This window comes from Tachyglossus aculeatus, chromosome 26 (genome assembly GCF_015852505.1).
Source record: "Tachyglossus aculeatus isolate mTacAcu1 chromosome 26, mTacAcu1.pri, whole genome shotgun sequence".
NCBI classification, from domain to species: domain Eukaryota; kingdom Metazoa; phylum Chordata; class Mammalia; order Monotremata; family Tachyglossidae; genus Tachyglossus; species Tachyglossus aculeatus.
Window position 1 is genome coordinate 15,449,958 of NC_052091.1, and position 19,173 is coordinate 15,469,130.

Below are 19,173 nucleotides of genomic sequence, written 5' to 3' on the forward strand. Positions count from 1 at the left end.
TAGATATGGAGAAGGAAGAGGACCCAGTGGTAGCAGATAGCATGGAAAAGAAACTAGCTAAAGACGGAGAGGGCTGGAGTGGGGCAGAGAGAAAGTGTGAGAGGGAGGGGGAGGGAGGGGAAGGGCAAAGAGGGGGAGAAGGATGGGAACAAAGGGAAAGAGAAAGGAGAGTATGGGTTCTGAGCAGAGGAACAGTTTTTTTCTTTTCAGCTCGGCCCTTGGGTGGGAAGGGAGAGGACCGGTCACTCAGGACCTTCAAGCCCTTAAGCCCCACAGCCCTGGCCCCTCACCGGCAGGTTGAGCAGACTCTGAACGTCCATCTGCAGCAGTGAGATGCTCTGCTCCAGATCCGGGAAATGGTGCTCGGTGCCCACGGGGAGGTAGAAGACTTCAGCCCGGGAGGCTATGTGGGCAGCGGCCGCTCTGGAGCCCAAGTGGGAAGGCAGAAGGATAGAAAGCGCTTGGAGCTTTGGCCTGCGTGGCCTTCCCCTCCCAGGGGTGGCCACCATAACCCACAGAACACCAGATGTGCAATGTCAGGCCCCTTGCCTGACACAATGATGTCATATGGAGATTTTCATGCAAATCTGCCCCCAAACCCAAACAGCACTGAGAAGCAGCAAGATCTAGTGGAAAGAGCATAGGCTTGGGAGTCAGAGGACCTGGGTTCTAATCCTGACTCCTCCAGTAGTCTGCTGCGTGACCTGGGACACGTCGCTTAACTTCTCTGTGCTTCAGTTAACTTCCCTGTAAAATGGGGTTTAAGACTGTGAGCCCCACGTGGGACAACCTGATTACCTTGTAAAAAAGAGCACGGGCTTTGGAGTCAGAGGTCATGGGTTCAAATCTCAGCTCTGCCAACTGTCAGCTGTGTGACTTTGGGCAAGTCACTTAACTTCTCTGTGCCTCAGTTACCTCATCTGTAAAATGGGGATTAAAACTGTGAGCCCCCCGTGGGACAACCTGATCACCTTGTAACCTCCCCAGCACTTAGAACAGTGTTTTGCACATAGTAAGTGCTTAACAAATACCATCATTATTATTATTATTGTTATTATTATTATCTCAGTGCTTAGAACAATACTTAGTACACAGTAAGTGCTTAAATACCATTATTATTATTAAAATGGGGATTAAGACTGTGAGCCCTATGTGGGACAGTGACTGTGTTTATCCTAACTTAAATCTACCCCAGTTCTAAGTACAAGACCTGGCACATAGTAAGTGCTTAACAAATACCATAAAAAAACCTCATTCTGAGAATATGATAGTGAAAACAAACTGCAATGGGAGTTGGAAGGCTGTCTTGACACCCTCTCTGGTGTGTGCCCCAAAATAGCTTCTTCTCTCGCTTATCATATGAAACTGGCCCCGTTTGGACCCGGAAGTCCCATTCTTGGCTCCCCAAACTGACACTGAAAATTAGGGTAGGAGGAGTTGGAAGCCCTACTCAGAAGCATGCATAAGGATCCTCCCTCCTGGGGATTTCAAAACACACCTTGGGTGGCCACCTCCAGATTCACTGGGCAGTTTGAACTCAGAGCAGACTCCAGTGAATGCAGGAGGAGATGGAGATGACCCAGGAGTCCTTGTACCCCAATAATAATAATAATAATAATTGCATTTGTTAAGAGCTTACTATGTATCAAGCAGTGTACTAAGCACTGGGATGGGTACAAGATAATCAGGCTGGACACAGTCCCTATCCCCCATAAGGATCACAGTCTAAGTAGGAGGGAGAACAGGTACTGAATCCTCATTTTACAGATGAAGAAACAGACACAGAGACGTTAAGTGACTTGCCCAAGGTTACAAATCAGGCAAATGGCAGAGCCAGGATTAGAACACAGGTCTCCCTACTTCTTGGCTTGTGCTCTTTCCACTAGTCAATCTGACACTCTCCTGGACTGCCACTCCACCTTGTCAGACCTCAGCTTTGGGCTGACCACTTAGCCAGCTCACGCCGGTAGTAGTCCTGGGCAGCACCACTGACCTGCACCTAGTGACACCTTTATTCTCTTTCATTCCAGCAGCCCAGTGGGCATGGGCAGGTTGCCAGCAGGTAGAAAGTGAGCAGGCCTGGGCTGCCTGCGGTGGTGCATGCAACGGAGCTGAGCATAAGCTGCACCGCTGCGTGGGTGCCCAGTGCTGCATGCAGGCCACAATCTGCCTGGCATCGGAGGACATGGTATCCCCGATACCACCTTGTTTGGGATGGGGCCCTTTTATGACTTTGGAAAATAGGTGCTGGGATCCCCTGGGTTTGGGGAAGGGGGTCAGGGAGAGGGATCAACTCTCCAATCAATCAATCAATCAATCTCCAAGGCCCCAAGAGGCAGCAGAGATGGATATTTGAGAGGAGGGTAAAGGGTTCCGGCCATGCAGGGACTTGGGGAATGGCCAGTAGTCAGCCTGACTTTGAGCTGTGCATCGGCAGGGTGACAATTCTAAGGCGCCCATCCCTTGCTGAGCCTACAAAGTTCAGTGTGCCCATTTGGACTCCCCTTTATCCTGAGCCTGAAAGCCTTGGAGAGACCCAGTAATCTGTGCACTTAGGAAGCAGTCAGAGTTTTGCTGGGGAGCCACAGAGATCTGCTTAACATTGCCTTCACCACCCTAGGGACAAACTCAGCTGCAAGGAACCCTCTATGCATGAGGCCCCCCAGCAGATAACAATAATAATGATGATAAAAATAGTAACAGCTGCGGTATTCTCGAAGCACTTAATATGTGCCAAACACTGAACTAAGCACTGGAATAGACACAAGGTAATCAGGCCAGGCACAGTCTCTGTCCCACATGGGGCTCAGAGCCTAAGTAGGAGGGAGAGCAGATAATGAATCCCCACTATACAGATGAGGAAACTGAGGAACAGAGAAGTTATTTGCCTAAGATCACATAGCAAGCAAGTGGCAGAGCCAGGATGGGAAGCCAGGTCCTCTAACTTCCAGGCCAGTGCTCTTTCCCCTAGGCCACACTGCTTCCCTATGGGATCTGCCCCACCATCCTGGCTTTGTGATGTTCCCCACTGGGAAGTTCGTGGGTCAGCTCTCTTCCACCTCTTGTCCACACCCACCTCATCTCTTGTAAGTCCTGGAGCAGAGCTTCTTGACTCTTGAGAAGAATACTGGAGGCCACAGAGTTCTGCAAAAGATTCAGCATACAAGCTGTATTACAGTGCAACAGAGTTGGTAGACACATTCTCTGCCCACAGGGAACTTACTCCAGGCTACCTGACTGCAGCGTGCATGCTGCAGAGTACGAGTTCAGCAAGAGATCCCAGCACTTAAGTTAGTAGCAGAGATGTCCTATGATTCAAAGACAACTCTGCTGATGGTGAGGCTGTATTTCTGAGGGAGGCTTGGAGAGAATCATCTGCACACTGTGTCCACGGGAATACAGTCAATCACTGGTATTTACTGTGCACTTACTGTGTGCAGAGCACCGTACTAAGTGGTTTAGGGGTTTTTGGAAGCCCTTTGCAAACTGAGTGAGGATTGCTCATTCCCTAATGGCTAAAAGGCAAATCCACTGTTAGAAGAGCATGTGTTTGAGTTATTGCTGTTATAATGATGACGGTTTTCCCAGAGTCATCCGCAATCCCTCTCTTCTGGTCCTCTTGCGCCTAAGGACACACACCGCAAGACAGATAAAGGGTGAATAGGTGCAGGTTGTGACTCCAGAACAGACTATCTCTGAGACCTCAAGAGCAGCAGAAGTCTCTGTGCCCTCCTCTATTTGGTAAGCTAAGGTTAAATAGAATACTCAGAAGTGGGTTAATAAAGGTTGGAGGTTTTTTCTTATTTCTTTGCAAGCAAAAACCAGGAAATGAAAACAATATCAACAACAACAACATCAAAAAACACACAGTTGTCCTGAAGTTGCATTGTAGTTATGCTCAATTCAATAGCGTGGTCTAGTAGAAAGAATATGCACCTGGGAATTATTCATTCATTCATTCAATCGTATTTATTGAGCGCTTACTGTGTGCAGAGCACTGTACTAAGCACTTGGGAAGTACAAGTTGGCAACATATAGAGACGGTCCCTACCGAACAGTGGGCTCACAGTCTAGAAGGGGGAGACGGAGAACAAAACAAAACATATTAACAGAATAAAATAAATAGAATAAATATGTACAAGTAAAATAAACAGAGTAATAAATACGTACAAACATATATACGTATATACAGGTGCTGTGGGGAAGGGAAGGAGGTAAGGCAGAGGGGATGGAGACGGGGAGGAGGGGGACAGGACTGAAGAGACGTGGGATGAGCGATGTGTCAGGAAGATTATCGGGCAGCAGTAAATTGCATAGATTAAAGTGGGGAGAGGCTGCGGGCTGGGAGACCAGCAAGGAGACTGATGCAGCATCCCGGCCATAGTGAGGCCAGAACTTGTACCAGGGTGTCAGCAGTTTGGGTGGAGAGGAAAGGACGGACCCGGGAGATGTGCAGGAATAACGAGCAGGATTTGATAATGGACCAGATTTGGGAGTGGAACAGTAGCAAAGAGTTGAAGCTGACAATAGCAAAGAGTAGAGGCTTCTAAGACAAGGGAGAGGGCGGTGTTATCGACCGAGATGGGAAAGTTAGGGGGAGAAGTGCGGGGGGTTAAAGGTTTTAGAGATGTTGAGTGGGAGGAGCCAGAAGGACATCCAAATGGGGGTGTCCTGGAGACAAGAGGAGATGAGGGCTCGCAGGTCAGATGACAAGTCAGAGCTAGAATGGGAGATAAAACTGACAGCAGCACCACAAACCCAGCATCACTGCAAGAGACACAGCGTGTGTGTGTGTATGTGCACACACGCACACGTGTGCCTGCCGGGACACAGTGAGGCCTGGACTGTGGGTCTCAGATTGACCTTACTAATAATTGTGGTACTTGTTAAGCACTTACTATGTATCAAGCACTGTTCTAAGCACTCTCCCAAGCACTCAATAAATACAATTGATTTATTGATTTCCACTGCTCGGGTAGATACAATCCCTGTCCCACATGGGGCTCACAGTCTCATTTGGAGGGAGAACAGCTATTGAATCATCATTTTACAGGTAAAGAAACTGAGACACAGAGAAGTTAGGTGACTTGCCCAAGGTCACACAGCAGGCCAGTGGCAGAGCTGGGATTGGAACCAAGTCCTCTGACTTCCAGGTTCATGCTCATTTTCCAACAAAAACAGTCAGTCCATGTTTCCCCACTCCTCAAGAACTTCCAGTGGTTGCCCATCCACCTCCACATAATAATTGTGGTATTTGTTAAGTGCTTACTAGGTGCCAGGCACTTTACGAAGTGCTGGGGTAGATACAAACAAATCAGGTTGGACACAGTCCCTGTCCCACTTGGGGCTGGCAATCCTAATCCCCATGAGATAACTGAGGCACAGAGAAATTTTGCCCAAGGTCACAGAGGAGACGTGGAGTTGCCGGGATTAGAATCCGGGTCCTTCTGACTCCAAGACCTGTGCTCTATCCATTAGGCAACACTGCTTCTTCCACATCAAACAGAAACTCCTTACCATCGGCTTTAAAGCACTCAATCACCTCGCCCCCTCCGACCTCACCTCACTACTCTCCTACTACAACTCAGCCTGCACACTTTGTTCCATATGCCATCCTACTCACTGTACCTCGATCTCACCTATCTCACCACTGACCTCTCACCCATGTCCTGCATCTGACCTGGAATGCCCTCTCTTTTCATATCCGACAATTACACCACCACCTTGAAAGCCCATCTCCTGCAAGAGACCTTCCCTGACTAAGCCCTCATTTCCTCTTTTCCACTCCCTTCTGCGTCGCCCTGACTTGCTCCCTTTACACACCACCTCATAATTTATTTATATTAATGTCTGTCTCCCCCTTTAGATTGCAAGCTTGTTGTAGGCGAGTTTTGTGTCCATTGTATTGTTGAGTTATGCTCTCCCAAGCACTCAATAAATACGATTGATTGACTGATTTCCACTAGGCTGTGCTGATTCTCTCATCAGCCCCCAAGGCTCTACAGAGCTCCAGGACCCTTCCTCCAGATTCTGCTCACAGCTTCAGTGAAGAAAGCTCTGGCTTTGAGCAAAGTCCCCATCCTGCTAAGTGACTGAGCCTTGGTTTCCTCCTCTGCAGAATGGGGAAATCGGAGTAATGGGTGGTCTGGCGATGATAGTCCTGGGGATAGAACCTCTTCTTGGACCAACCCAGCACCTGAAGGCGACCATTCTTTCCCCTCCTGGGGTCTCTCTCTCCACCCCTACCCCCACTCCCACCCCACCACCACTTTGCTGCTCCACCCACGCTGGCATAAGCAGCTTTAGTCTTGGGGATTATGAGGATTAAAGCAATTCACAGTCACAACTGGGCAAAGCTCATGATATTTGTCTCCTCTCTAAGGGATCAAACCAAACCTGCAGTGGAAGCTGGACAGAAGGCAGCAGGGCCTGACCAGTCAGTTTTCCAGCCTGGACCAGGCCAGAAAGAACCGATGATATGAAAGTGCTGGGTTTATGCAAAATAATATGGAAATCAGCACCCACTATGTTTAAGTCAGAAACTGTGGCACTTTCTGTCCACCCTGTCAGGACTGAGATCAAATAATGATGACCTCTCTCCCTCTCTGTTTGCCCTGCCATCTGGGCCCAGGGCTGGAAGAAGAACCATGGCTCTTATTATTATTCATACTTATAATAATCATAACTACAATAATAATCACAGTATTTGAGAAGCAGTGCAGCCTAGTGGATAGATTATGGGCCTGGGAGTTGGAAGGTCCTGGGGTCCTAATCCTGGCCCTGCCACATGTTTTCTATGTGTTTTGGGGAAAGTCACTTCACTTTTCTGTGCTTCAGTTACCTCATCAGTAAAATGGGGATTAAGACTGTAAACCCCATGTGGGACATGCACTGTGTCCAACCTGGTTACCTTGTATCTAATCCTCCACTTAGTATAGTGCCTGACACATAGTGTTTAATGAATACCATAAAAAAAGGATTTGCTATGTGACAAGCACTATACTAAATGATGGGGTAAAGACAAGATAATCAGATCGGACACAATCTGTTCCCAACCAGGCTCACAGACTAAGGGGGAGGGAAAAAAGGTATCATTTTGAGCAAGGTTCCCGCCCTGCTGAGAGACTGAGCTTCGATTTCCTCCTCTGTAGAATGGGGAGATTGGATTAATGGGAAGTCTGGTGCTGATGGCCCTGATAATGGAACATCTTCTTGGCCCTCCCCAACACCCGAGTGGTAAGGGAGTGGGAAACAGTCTTCCTCCTCCTGGGCGACAGCAGTGTGGCCTAATGGATAGAGCACGGGCCTGGGAATCTGAAAGACCCGAGTTCTTATCCCAGTTCTGCCACTTGTCTGTTTTTTGTACTTGGGCAAGGCACTTCACTTCTCTGTGCCTCAGTTACCTCATCTAGTAAATGGGAATTAAGACTGTGAGCCCCGTGTGGGTCAGGGATTGTATCCAATCCGATTTGATTTTCTTGTATCTACCCCAGCGCTTACTACAGTGTCTGGCAAAGAGTTAAAGGCCTAACAAATACCACAATTATTATTATTATTATTTTACAGATGAGGAAACAGACGTTCAGAGCTGTTAAGTGACTTGCTCTAGGTCGTACGGGAAGCAAAGCAGTTCAGTAGTTCCAGGGACCAGCAGGGTGGAGACCAGGAGGAATCCAGCACTGGGTATGATGTTGGGATCCCTCCTGCCAGGTATTGCTTACCACTCTTGTCATGAATGCCACACCCTGGACTGGCCTGGGACGATTTAGGGAGAGAGACTTTCCAAAATGGTCCTGAGCAGCAGCAGGAGAGTTCCTATCTTAGCCTTTGAGCACCTAGGGAGCATGGTGTGTGGATGAGGGGGACACACTCACCCAATCCCCGGCCCTGGGGCCCTGGGCTGCCTCCCTGCCTGGACCGCCCAGGGAGGGCAGCTGCTGCTTCCACTTTGCTGCTGTCTGGGTCATCTTCTCCGAGAGGCTCTGCAGCTCCTGCAGGATCCGGCTGTGTCTCTCCAAGGTCACCGCCTGTTCGAAGGATCTGTCCCCTGGGAAACAGAGTGGGGTGGGGGCCAGGAGCCTGGGCCGGAGCTAAACTGCCCCTTCCCCTTCATTGGTTGCCTATGGGGCTCAGGAGCGGGGGAATGGGGATAATGCACAGCAAGCCAACCCCGCTAGGAGCAGCTCGGAGAGGAAGGGCTGGGGAGGGGAGGGCACCTACCCAGGTTGGGGGAAGTCAAGCCTAGTTTTGAAGCGTCCTTCCTGCTCATCAGCTTCTTCTGCAAATCCTCCAGGCGCTGCTGTAACCGGTGCTGCTCAGCTTCAGGGATCCAAGAATCTGGTGCCTAGAGGAAGGGGCGAGGCACGGGGCATAGGCAGGACAGACTCTATAGCAATAGCCCTGCCTACCCTTGGGGAACCCCCAGGCTTAGTTCTTCCCTTCACAAACCCCAAACTAAATCAGGCAAGCCCGAGGTGCTCACAAGAGATGAAGTATGTGCAGAGGACCTAAACTCTGAGGGGGCCCCTTCCCCATCCCCATGGACCCCAGCCTCACCAATCAAAAGAAGCTCAAGCCCCATCAGTTCCTTCCTCCCTGAGCAGGGCCCAGATCCTTCCACCAGTAAGGGACAAAGCCTAAATCATTCGTCAGGTGTTCATGATTTGTACTTTCCAAGCGCTTAGTACAGTGCTCTGCACACAGTTAAGTGCTCAATAAATATGATTGAATGAATGAATCCTTTAGGTTCAGCCTCCCTAAAAGCAGACTCCTCCGTAGCTTGTCACTGGGTGACTTTCTGCTCTTTCTCCCCAGAGGCCCGCACGGCTCAGTGGGATTACAGAATCCCTAAATCAGACATAGCAATCTCCCTCCAAGGGGGAGGCTTTGGAACAATCCGGGCCGTGGCACGTTCCCTTGGTCCCCCCAAGCCTGACCAGGCTCCATCCGGAGAAGACATCACCTCTGGGGCCGCCTTGCTTAGACTGAAGGTGGAGAAAGACAGAACATCGTGGTCATCTGGAGGGAACAAGGGGAGAGACTCTTAAACACAAGTTAACCAGGTTAGCTGATTAGCTTATATCTACCCCAGTGCTTAGAACAATGCTTGACTCATAGTAAGGGCTTAACAAATACCATCATTATTATTAGATGCCCCCATAGGGGCTAATCAAACCTCTCCCTCCATTCATCAACCACACACCCAGCCCCTCTCCCTCACCATACCCCCTCGCTTACCCCCATCTTCCCCCGCCCCTGGCCTCCAATCTCTTCAGTCCATCCTCACCACCCAGATTCCACCCCAGCCCATCTTCACCACCCAGATTCCACCCACACTCAGGAGTATGAGAAAGGTATGTCCTTCTGCCACAGGGACATGGGTTGCAGTTGTTTCGGCAGCAATGGTGAAGGTTGGCCCTGAACCATCCACACCCTCCCGTCGCAGAAATACCGGTCCTGGCAATATCTCCACTCCCAGGACAATATCTCAGCAGATCCCCCGTGCCAGCCCACTGCCCCCATCCCTGGTGGGGTCCAGGGAGCTGCCAGGCCGGGGTTCTCACCTGCCAGGGTACTAGTGGAAGCTGAGACGCCGAAGAAACCACTGGGGGATAAGAAGAGGGGTGCCACTTCGGTGCAGAGGTCATCCACGCCTCCATGAGCTGTGAAGCCACTGTTCACGGACACCTGCAGCAGAGAGCAGGGAAGGAGGCCCTGATTGAGCAGGGAGGGGCCCCCGGACTCCCACTCCAGCTCCTGCTACCTGTTGGGAGCTTCTGGACAATGGTGCCAGCAGCTTGAAATATTGTGCTGGAACCCAGCTACTTAAGCTGGAGCCTACTGCTTGGGCAGGAACTTCTCAGACTCTTCATTTTTTTTATGGCATTTATTAAGCACTTACTATGTGCAAAGCACTGTTCTAAGCACCGGGGAGGTTACAAGGTGACCAGGTTGTCCCACGGGGGGCTCACAGTCTTAATCCCCACTTTACAGATGAGGTAACTGAGGCCCAGAGAAGTTAAGTGACTTGCCCAAAGTCACACAGCTGACAATTGGTGGAGCTCATTGCCCCCCAACTCCCCATCCCCTGTGCCCCCAGCTCTTTGCCTCCTGGGGAGGGTGGGAGAGAGGAACAGAGAAGAGAAATCAAGCCATGATGACCTTTGAGGAAACCATCCAGTCATATTGACCTGAAAATAAAGGGCAGCAACTTCATAGACAGATGCAAATAGTTTGCAAATCTCCCAGGGACGCTTCTATTTCTCCCACTTAGCTGTGTCCTCAGGGGGATTCTGTTGCGAGGCATCGGTTCCAGGGTCATTTCTCTAGGGGCTTACCAGCCAAGAAACGCAGGAAGGAGGGTAACCCAGAGATGGGCAGTACCCACAGTTGGAGAAGCAGCGTGTCTTAGTGGCAAGAGCCCAGGCTTGGGAGTCAGAGGTCGTGAGTTCTAATCCCGGCTCCGCCACTTATCAGCTGTGCGACTTTGGGCAAGTCACTTAACTTCTCTGTGCCTCAGTTACCTCATCAGTAAAATGGGGATTAAGACTGTGAGCCCCACGGGGGACAACCTGGTTACCTTGTATCTACCCCAGCGCTTAGAACAGTGCTTGGCACATAGTAAGCGCTTAACAAATACCAAAAAGCACTTAGTACAGTGCTCTGCACACAGTAAGCACTCAATAAATACGATTGAATGAACTGAATGAATGGAGAATGCCAGGGAAGAGACTCAGGCTGGGGTGGTGGCTCTGGGTTCTGGAGTTATGGAGCCAGAGGATAGATGATCCCCAGTGGTAAGCAGGCCAGGAGTGTAGCCAGGGTGTGCCGAGGAGCACCCATGGGGGCAGAATTTCAGGGGCTCACCCGCAATTTCTCTCCCCAGTAGGTGATCTTGACTCGGAAGGGATGAAGCCGGTTCCGGAAATCACGCACACATGAACCCAGGACCTGGGCCCCTCCATCCCTGGAAGACAAAGGGGACTCTGGGCAGAGCGAGCCCCATCCCCAGGTACTTCCCTCTGACATGTAGGTCTGGGTGAGCAACCCCAGGCTCCATGTGTGGCGTGAAACCAGAGGCGAGGGCACAGGTTTTCCCTTGGTGGGCCTGGTCCCATGGTCCCCTCAGGGCAGGGCTTGGGGGAGATTCGATGGGGGAGAACTGGGATTTGGTCAGGGGAGGGAGCGTAGGGGGGCTGCCAACGAAGAGGAGGGGTCAGGCGGGAGATTACATCCTCTAGACCGTGAGCCCGTTGTGGGCAGGAATTATCTCTCCTTATTGCTGTTTTGTACTTTCCAAGTGCTTAGTACAGTGCTCTGCACACAGTAAGTGCTCAATAAATACGATTGAATCAGCTCTGGGAAAAGCAGGCAGGGATGGGGGCGGGTGCCCCAGTGGTCAGAAGGGACATGTCAGGGGTGCATCCTACCCAATCCCGACCTGGAATTTAGTGCCATCCAATATCCCATGGAGTTGTTGCAGGGAAGAAACCAGAGGTCTGTGGTGCCACAGAGACCCCCAGTGGTTCCAAGCTTTCCTAGCAGGACATTTCCCAGCGTGGCTCAGTGGAAAGAGCACAGGCTTTGGAGTCGGAGGTCATGGGTTCAAATCCTGCCTCCACCAACGGTCAGCTGTGTGATTTTGTGCAAGTCACTTAACTTCTCTAGGCCTCAGTTCCCTCATCTGTCAAATGGGGATTAAGACTGTGAGCCCCCCGTGGGACAACCTGATCACCTTGTAACCTCCCCACCACTTAGAACAGTGCTTTGCACATAGTAAGCACTTAATAAATGCCATCATTATTATTATTTCCCAGCTCTGAGGAGGCATCTGGTCTGTCTGATCAGAGCAGGCTGAGAAGGAGTCCCAGCATTTCCCTCTGCTTAACTGATGCCCTTCCTCCCCCTGCCACGGATTTCCTAGCCCCAGAGTGCCAATCTCTGAGGCTGTCACACTCCCATTAGCTTCCCTTCTCTTCCTCCCCGCCCCCCGAAGTGCACCGAGGCTGGGTTTAGAGGAGACATTGGGAAGAGCTTCCTGGACAAAGGGGAGTGAGACCCTGGAGGATGTTATTTCAGGAGACTGGGAATCGCCTTTTCTGGAGATTTTTGAAGGAAAGGACTGTTTAAGCTCAGTCTTGTTGGCAGCAGAGGGATGGTACAGAGGGCCCAGGAGAGAGGAAAGAGAAGAGGGGAGGGGTCCTTCCAGGAGACCCAGAGGTGTGGCACAGGTGGACCAACGTCAGTGCTGCTCACTTCAGGAAGGTCCTCCCTTGGGCAAAGTGCTGAGTTAGGCAGGTGCGAGAAGCATCAGTGAGCCTGCCCCACTCTGTAAGGACACAGGGCAAGGGGCAGGGGTGCTGCTGACAGGCAAACTAGATGGGGAGCGGGCACCTACTTGAGCCGGTCGTAGGGGATTCGTCCGTTGCCGGCCACCACCTGGATGGCAGGGTTGTTCTTCTGCAGGTCAAACAGAGAGAGTTAGGAGCTCTGGGGGCCACCGGATCCCACCCCCAACCCCAGGGAGAGAACCAAGACTCACCTGGGCATCATCGTCAAAGGAGTCCAAGAGGATCCCGATGCCCTCCCAGAGGGCAGGGCCGCCCAGGGCTGGGCCCGTTTGGCCTCTCTCCTGCGAGTACCAAATAGCCTGCCAGCACCCATGTCCCATTAGCCCCTCCTCTTGTTGCAGGAAGCCCGGCCCCTGATCCCTGGCACAGGGTATACCCATCACCTGGGGTCATCTTGCACACGTTTGGTTCTGATGGATCGATCCACGAGGGTGGGGGGAAAGGGGGAGCCTGTGGGAGGAGTCTGGGCCCGACCAGTGGTCCGCTCTGAGTGGAGGCTTTGAACCTGAATACCTTTACCGCCCCTCCTAAATTGCAGCCTCCACTGGGATGAGAGATAGATGCCCCCACTCAATCGGAGAAAACAGGAAGAAGCAGAACCAGGACCCCCAGGGTGGGAAGAGGTAGGGAGGGGCCAGGGAAGGGTCTCACCATCCCATCAGCCCCCAGGCGCCCCAGGCCCGACACACGGACGGCCACCTCCACCTCCCAGCTCAGAAAAGGGATGCGGTTTCGGGTCCAAACTGCTCCACTCTTGTTGCGCATGGATGGCACCAACCTCACCTCCTCCAGGCCAGGAATAGCATCTGTTGGGGCATGGGAACCCTTTGAGAGCTGGGTCCCCATCTTCCCCACCCCCTCACCCCACCCTCAGGCAAAGCCATCACCTAGGGAAGGTGCTGGACTGGGAGCCAGGAGTCCCAGCTCACCCTAGGCCTTGCTGGAGGAGCTGATGGGGTGTGGTGCCACTCTGGGACTGGGGCAGTTTTCCTTCTGCCCAGGAAAATGATCCCAGAAGAATCAAATCTGTGCAGCCAAGTGCTTTGAGCAGCCAGCAGGGAGCCCGCCCTTCCCTGACAGACCATGACAACCAGAAACACGAGGCCCGTCACTCACAATTTGCCAGGCACGCCACGAGAGGACTGCCATGGCTGGGGCCATGTGCCCTTGGGGTGCAAGGACCCATCCCGAGAGCCGGGAGGCTCAAAGCCTAAGTCCCGCTTTCCATGTCTGCTGGGGAAGCCAACTCCTCCTGCCAGAGGCAGCTGTTGGAATCAGCATCAACTTGCCCCCTCCTCCAAGTCCCCTGCGGCCAGGGTCAACCAGTCACCTGACCTCAGGGGAGCTGTTGGGGTGGGAAAGCAGTCTAATTCCAAGCCGGTTGCCCTGGGGACCTTGGGATGGGGAGGAGAGCTGATCCAAAGCTCCAGGGCCATTGCCACCATGAGCAAGCCCTGGGGCTGCAACAGTCCCAACTTAATCCCAAGGGCTAGAGCTCCCAGGGGATAGTGGGTCCCCAGATGAAGGCAGGAGTGGAGGGGGCCCTGAAGATCCCAGCTGCAGCTGACCCAAGTTTGGGTGCCGGCTTCTTAGATCATTTTGGCATTCTCATTTTGGGAGCCTGGGTTGCTCCCTTCTTCCTGCAACAGCCCCCTGCCCTGAGGCTTCTGCTTTTGAGGGGTTCCCCCCGCCACTCCAGCGTCCTCAGAATGGGCTCTCACCTTTGACTTGGACTCGTGGAGTTTTTCTCCTCTGACCAGGCATTCTGGAGTCTGAGCATTGTCCTGGAGCAGAGGGTGTGGACCGTTCCACTCGGAGACCCTGGCTTTCCACAGTGCCCTGACTGGCCCTGGGAAAGCGTGGATTCCTCTGGAGAATGCAGTGGCCCCGTTCTTTGGGCCAGCTGTGCCCCCGGCCCTGAGATCCAAAGAGCAGCTCAAAGAGAGGGGGAGACTCAGGGCAGCCCGTTCCCAGGGCCTCTCCCTCTACTAAAGAAGCCGGATGTGGAGATGATCCCTGTTTTGTCTTGGATTACTCTTCCTCCGGTCTCAAACCTGCTCCTCTTCGGGTGGGGGAAGGCCTCAGAGTAACACCCAGCTCCGGGGTCAGAGGTCAAATGCCAGGTCAGAAGAGAAAAACTCCATGAGCAGAAGCCTCAGGGCAGAGGGCCGTTACAAGAAGAAGGGGGCCACCCACTCTCCCAAAACCTGAGATGAACATGGCTGGAAACAGAGGGGCAAAGATTGGGGTAGGCAAACCGGCAGCCTCATCCCAAGTCAGCCTGGCACTCCTCCAGGCCCACCATGGTGGGTTGGAGGTCAAGGGAGGGAGACCCAAATGGGGGAAGAGGCAGGGGGAGCCGGCGGATCCCACGGAAGACTCAGAGGCTGAAATGGCGGGGAGGCCAAAGCCAAGAGTAGAAAAATCACTCTGCTGCCAGCATCCCAAAGGACCAGACCAGGGTGCCACTGCTGCCTTCCCCTGCTACAAGGAAAGCTGGAGAAGCACCATGGCTTAATAATAACAGTGATGGCATTTGTTAAGCGCTTACTATGTGCCAGGCACTGTACTAAGAGCTGGAGTGGATACAAGCAAATCGAGTCGGACACAGTCCCTTGTCCCATGTGGGGCTCACAGGTTCAATCCCCATTTTACAGATGAGGTAACTGAGGCCCAGAGAAGTACAGTGACTTGCCCAAGGTCACACAGCAGACAAGTGGCCTAGCCAGGATTAGAATCCATGACTTAGTGGAGAGTGTGGAGAGCATGCGGGAAAGGGAGACAGGGGATCTTACTTCTAATCCCGGCTCTGCCACTTGCCTACTTTGGGCAAATCACAACTTCTCTGGGCCTCAGTTTCTTCCTCTGTAAAATTGGATTCAATCCCTTTTTTTTTCCCTCAGACTGTGAGCCCCAGGTGGGACAGACACTAGGTCTGATCTGCTTATCCTGTATCTACTCCAATGTTGAATATGGTGCCCAGAAAATAGTGGACACAACTATTACTCTCCATACAATTGATTGATTACACAAGGAGGCATAGTCTCCTCATCAGAAGGGTCTGATCCATGCCAACTGAGGCTGACCAGCAGACTCTCCAACCCTTCAGAGGTGGCCAGTTCAGGGGAGAAATGGGCACTACTCTTCTTCCTCCTTCAGAAGTCAGCTGGGGATCGGCTGGCCCCTCCCTCGGCCCGTGTGACCCCCATCCACCTGAGCCCCGGTTGCCCCACTCCCTCTTCCTGAACGCCACATCGGGGAGCACAAGAGGGGAGGGGGAGACCAGGCCCTGCCCCAACCCCAAGCCAGAGCCTCCCCCAAGCCCCTCTCACCTCCGTGATGGCTCCAGAAGGGCACCTCCTTGCCCAGCTTTGCCAATCTCGGCCCCCTGAAGCTGAATTTGTACTCAAAGCGGCGCCGAGCTGCCCCACTCCAGGCCCAGTCGTGGAGCAGAGGCAGAGTCAGCAGGGGTAGAAGCAGCAGCAGCAAGAGGGTAGCGGGGCTCCGGGCCATCAGGGCTCAACAATTCCAGACAGGTCAACAGCAGCAGGGGACGTCTCTGTGCCTGGCAGACTGAGAAGCTAAGGGCCAAAGGCGGAACAGGGATCCGGGATAGGGAGGGGACTCGGGGATCCCTGCCCTGGCCTGAGGCAGAAGCGGGAGGGGCCGGAACGGAGGCAGCTGTAACAGGGGCAGGATGGGGGTGATGGGGCTGGCATGGGCCTAGAGTCCCCTCTCCACCCCCATCCCGTTCCCAGGGTGGCGAGGGCTTTGAGAGATGAGCCCAGATTCTCTCTGCCTCAGCCCCTACCCAGCCGCCCCTAGTAATGGCCTGAAACTCCCCTGCCCACTCGCCCCCCTCCCCCAGCTTTGGTGCCAGCGGGCTCCTGGCCCTCTCCGATGCCAGCCCTCCTCCCTGCCCACCAAGCAAAAGGCAGTCCTTCCATTAGCTCCTGGATTCAGGGCTCCAGGAGAGAGGGGTGATGGGGAGACTCCTTCAGGAATCACCTCCACCCACACCTCCCCGACACTTTTCAACAATCAATTTTCCCCAACCCAAACCACTTCCAAACGCTTCTCCCCCGATCCACATCACTACGGCAGAAGGATGAGACAAGCAGGGTGGCACAGAGAAAGACCAACCCGGCACACCCGGAGCCACAGCGCGCCTCACCCAAGGACCTGGGCACTCGGGTAGCACGATTTCTTGAGTGCCATCCCCTGGGACTCTGTGCCCAGCCACAGGACCCGTTATTAGGCCTTACGGATTGCCAGGGGTGGGCAAGATGCCGGCGACACTGGTGAAGGAGAACTGCATTCTTTCCCAAAAGGCCTCAAGGCACGTCCATCCCAGGACCTAGAGAAAGTACAGCCCCCAGCTCCCACTGGGGAAAATGAGCCGATTCTGTCCCACCCAGAGCTCACGATGAAGACACTACCGACCGGCGGGACTTTTCCAATTACCTATTTTCCCAGTAAGTAAGGGAAGCAAAATACCCGGGAGACCCCAAATGGGGTTGGTAGGGCTACGGGAAGGGGTGGATGGAGGAGGGAGCTCAGAGAAAAGGCAAGAGGAAGAGCGGAGGCTAGAGGTAGCTGGGTCTGTATGGAATGATTTATTACAGTATCACCTCACAGGGCCAGCAATACATGAGAGGAAAGCACTGGACAGGACTGCAAAGGCCTCCGGGAACGGCATGCAAACACTGCAACGAGGTCAAGGGTAAACACGGCGGCTGGTCCCCTCCCCTCCCGGTGGAGGTGGGAGGTGGGGGAGGGGGGAGCTCGTGATGGGGGAGGGAGAGCATTTTTTTAAACCCCTTTTTTTTCCCTTTTATTACATTAAAAATAAGATTCGTACTTTTGTGTAAAATGACCAGCGGTGGTCTTCCTTGCCTTGAAAATAATAAAAAATAACACACAAAAAAAGAAATCATAAAAAAGGGGGAAATTAAACTGTAACCAAAGAGAGCCAGAGAGAGAGGGAGGCAGGGGGGAAGAGAGGGAGTTCAGAGGCTGGGGGTGTCTCTCTGTCTCCTTTCCCCAGCTGTTCACTCTGCTCCAGTGCAGTTTCCAGATTCTCCTCCCGGACTGCCCCAGACCAGTCAGAGAGGTCCAGACTGATTGCTTTGGGGAGGCGAGGAGGAGCAGGGGGCCTGAGGGAAATGGGGCAGGGGGAGGTAGCCAAGCCGGGGCTAGGAGGAGGAGGTGGCGGCTTGGACAGCATGCTACAAGGTTGTGCGGTGGTCTCACTGCCCCCGCCAACCCGCCTGGCCCTGCCCCAAGACATCCCCCTCGGGGACAGAGAGACAGCACCTGGCACCTCCCAGCACACACTTCTCCCCCCGGCTCAACTCTGGGACCCCCCCGGCATGGGGGAGCAGGCTCGGAGAGGATGCTGGGGGGAGTGCCGGGGGGAGATCAGGAATATAGGCACCAAGTCCCAAGTCTCTTCCAGGGTTAAGTCTGAGCAGGTCCAGGGCCCGATGGCATCTCAGTCTCTGTTGGGGGGTGGGGGGAAGGGGGCACAGGGTACCCCTCCCCACCTCAGGTTCACAGGTGGAGCTCATGAGCTTTGATATGTTCTAGCTGTTCCCGCAGCTGCAGGAAGGAGGGCCTCGTGGTCGTGTCCAGCTGCCAGCAGTTCTTCATAACGTCGTACACGGCCGGTGGACAGCCGTCCGGGGCGTCCATTTTGTAGCCCTTCTCCACTCGGGGGACCACATCCTTTAGAGGCTGGGGGGGCGAGAGGAGGCGATCACTTCTGGGTCTCGCTGGGCGGAGACTCCCCTTCCTCCCCATATCTGTGGCAACTGGGCTGGCTTCCTTGACGGCCTCCCTGCTGCACTCGCCTCCGGCTTCCACACTGGCCTCCCTGCCTCCAACATCCTCACTGCAGGCTGGCCTCCCAAGCCTTCAACCACCTCACTCCAGGCTGGTCTCTCAGCCTCCAACCTCCTCATTCCAGGATGGCTTCCTAACCTCCACCCTAAGCCTCCAGCCTCTCTCTCCTCTCTAGCCAGCACTGAGATCTAATAATATTAATAAAATAGTGATATTTGTTAAGCACTTACTATGCGTCAGGACTGTTCTAAGCGCTGGGGAAGAAACAAGATAATCAGGTCCAGACACAGTCCCTGTCCCACACGGGGAGGGAGGAGGAAATAGGAGGGCGAACAAGTATTCAATCCCCATTTTAAAGATGAATTTCTTTCATTCATTCAATCATATTTATTGAGCGCTTACTGTGTGCAGAGCACTGTACTAAGCGCTTGGGAAGTACAAGTTGGCAACATATAGAGACGGTCGCTTCCCAACAGCGGGCTCACAGTCTACAATTTCTTTGGCGGTGATCCTGGCTCAGAGGTTAAAGGGCTGCTCTCATCACACTGAAACTCCTGATCTTCAAGAGGCCGTGAGGATTTCTCCAAGATGGCCTCCAGTCCTACCTCCTAACAATCCCCATCCTTTGGGCCCAGGCCCCTTGCTTCAGTCAGGCAAATCTGTTCCGTCTCTTCCCACAACTATCCTTCCAGGGCCCTGCCCAGCCTTCTCCCCTACCTTCCAGAGGGACTGTCCACTTCTCCCCTTTTCATTCATTCAATCGTATTTATTGAGAGCTTACTATGTGCAGAGCACTGTACTAAGCACTTGGTAAGTACTGACAAAGGTTATTACCCAACCTCCTCCAGGAAAGCCTTCCTGGATTGACTCTACACAACTCCTGTCCCTTGCTCGGCATCAGAGCCTGTTCAGATCCCACACTTCTGTTTGAACTTCTTTAGGTCTAAACCACTCATTCCCCCTTTATCCCTCCTGGTAT

General features: G+C 53.1%; 2 protein-coding genes across 5 annotated transcripts in view; both read right to left on the reverse strand.

The window, feature by feature from the left end:
• Positions 1-263: 263 nt before the first annotated feature.
• Positions 264-15,863, reverse strand: LMAN1L (lectin, mannose binding 1 like). The gene is made up of 11 exons (XM_038767006.1): positions 15,683-15,863; positions 13,002-13,156; positions 12,542-12,649; positions 12,398-12,456; positions 10,867-10,966; positions 9,564-9,687; positions 8,963-9,018; positions 8,221-8,344; positions 7,875-8,047; positions 3,077-3,144; positions 264-423 (listed from the first exon to the last, which is right to left on the reverse strand). Exons 1-11 carry the CDS (start codon positions 15,861-15,863, stop codon positions 264-266), a joined length of 1,308 nt encoding a protein of 435 aa, XP_038622934.1.
• Positions 15,864-16,947: 1,084 nt separating this feature from the next.
• CSK (C-terminal Src kinase) overlaps positions 16,948-19,173 on the reverse strand; it is a 47,022-nt gene continuing 44,796 nt past the window's right edge. For all 4 annotated transcript variants that reach the window (XM_038767522.1, XM_038767525.1, XM_038767524.1 and 1 more), the window contains exon 13: positions 16,948-18,086. In XM_038767522.1, the coding sequence (XP_038623450.1) occupies positions 17,904-18,086 (183 nt within the window). In that variant the 3' untranslated portion in view covers positions 16,948-17,903. The remainder of the gene's footprint in view (positions 18,087-19,173) is intronic.

What these genes read in the sequence shown, in the direction of transcription:
- LMAN1L (XM_038767006.1), bottom strand. Translation starts at nt 15,863, where the DNA reads ATGGCCCGGAGCCCCGCTACCCTCTTGCTGCTGCTGCTTCTACCCCTG. An exon ending in GCCCCAGGGCCGGGGATTGG is followed by an intron (nt 3,145 to 7,874) that starts GTGAGTGTGTCC and finishes AATCTTTTGCAG; the next exon opens with AACTCTGTGGCCTCCAGTAT. An exon ending in CAGGACTTACAAGAGATGAG is followed by an intron (nt 424 to 3,076) that starts GTGGGTGTGGAC and finishes CTTGGGCTCCAG; the next exon opens with AGCGGCCGCTGCCCACATAG.